The sequence below is a fragment of the Etheostoma spectabile genome, chromosome 2 (genome assembly GCF_008692095.1).
Source record: "Etheostoma spectabile isolate EspeVRDwgs_2016 chromosome 2, UIUC_Espe_1.0, whole genome shotgun sequence".
NCBI lineage: Eukaryota > Metazoa > Chordata > Actinopteri > Perciformes > Percidae > Etheostoma > Etheostoma spectabile.
In genome coordinates, this window is record NC_045734.1 from 21,843,950 (window position 1) to 21,844,286 (window position 337).

The 337-nt window shown below is 43.0% G+C and overlaps 1 protein-coding gene across 1 annotated transcript in view; it reads right to left on the reverse strand.

The window, feature by feature from the left end:
* Positions 1-337, reverse strand: part of slc25a10b (solute carrier family 25 member 10b) — a 10,862-nt gene that overhangs the window by 3,988 nt on the left and 6,537 nt on the right. The window contains exon 3 of the mRNA XM_032530820.1: positions 14-128. Coding sequence (XP_032386711.1) covers positions 14-128 — 115 coding nt within the window. The remainder of the gene's footprint in view (positions 1-13; positions 129-337) is intronic.

Below are 337 nucleotides of genomic sequence, written 5' to 3' on the forward strand. Positions count from 1 at the left end.
TGCCCATTCCTACCTCCAAATGCTCCCAGCAGGACCTTCTGGTAAAAGGGCATGGGGCCCTGGCTTGTGCTCCCCATCATGTCCCTTACTGTCTCATAGATGGCAAATCTGGTGAGAGAATAGGACATCTGAGAGGAGAGGAGAGGAGAAAAAAGATAAGTACACAATGCTCTCCTCACTATTTAACCGTTTCTCTTTCAACCACTATGAGTAGATTTTGGCAATCCATTCATACTTTTTATTGATCCCCTGTTGGGAAATTACAATTTTACACTCTGTTATTAGAACACACTACAGAAAAGCCTGAAATACACACACATGCACAAATGGAGAGATG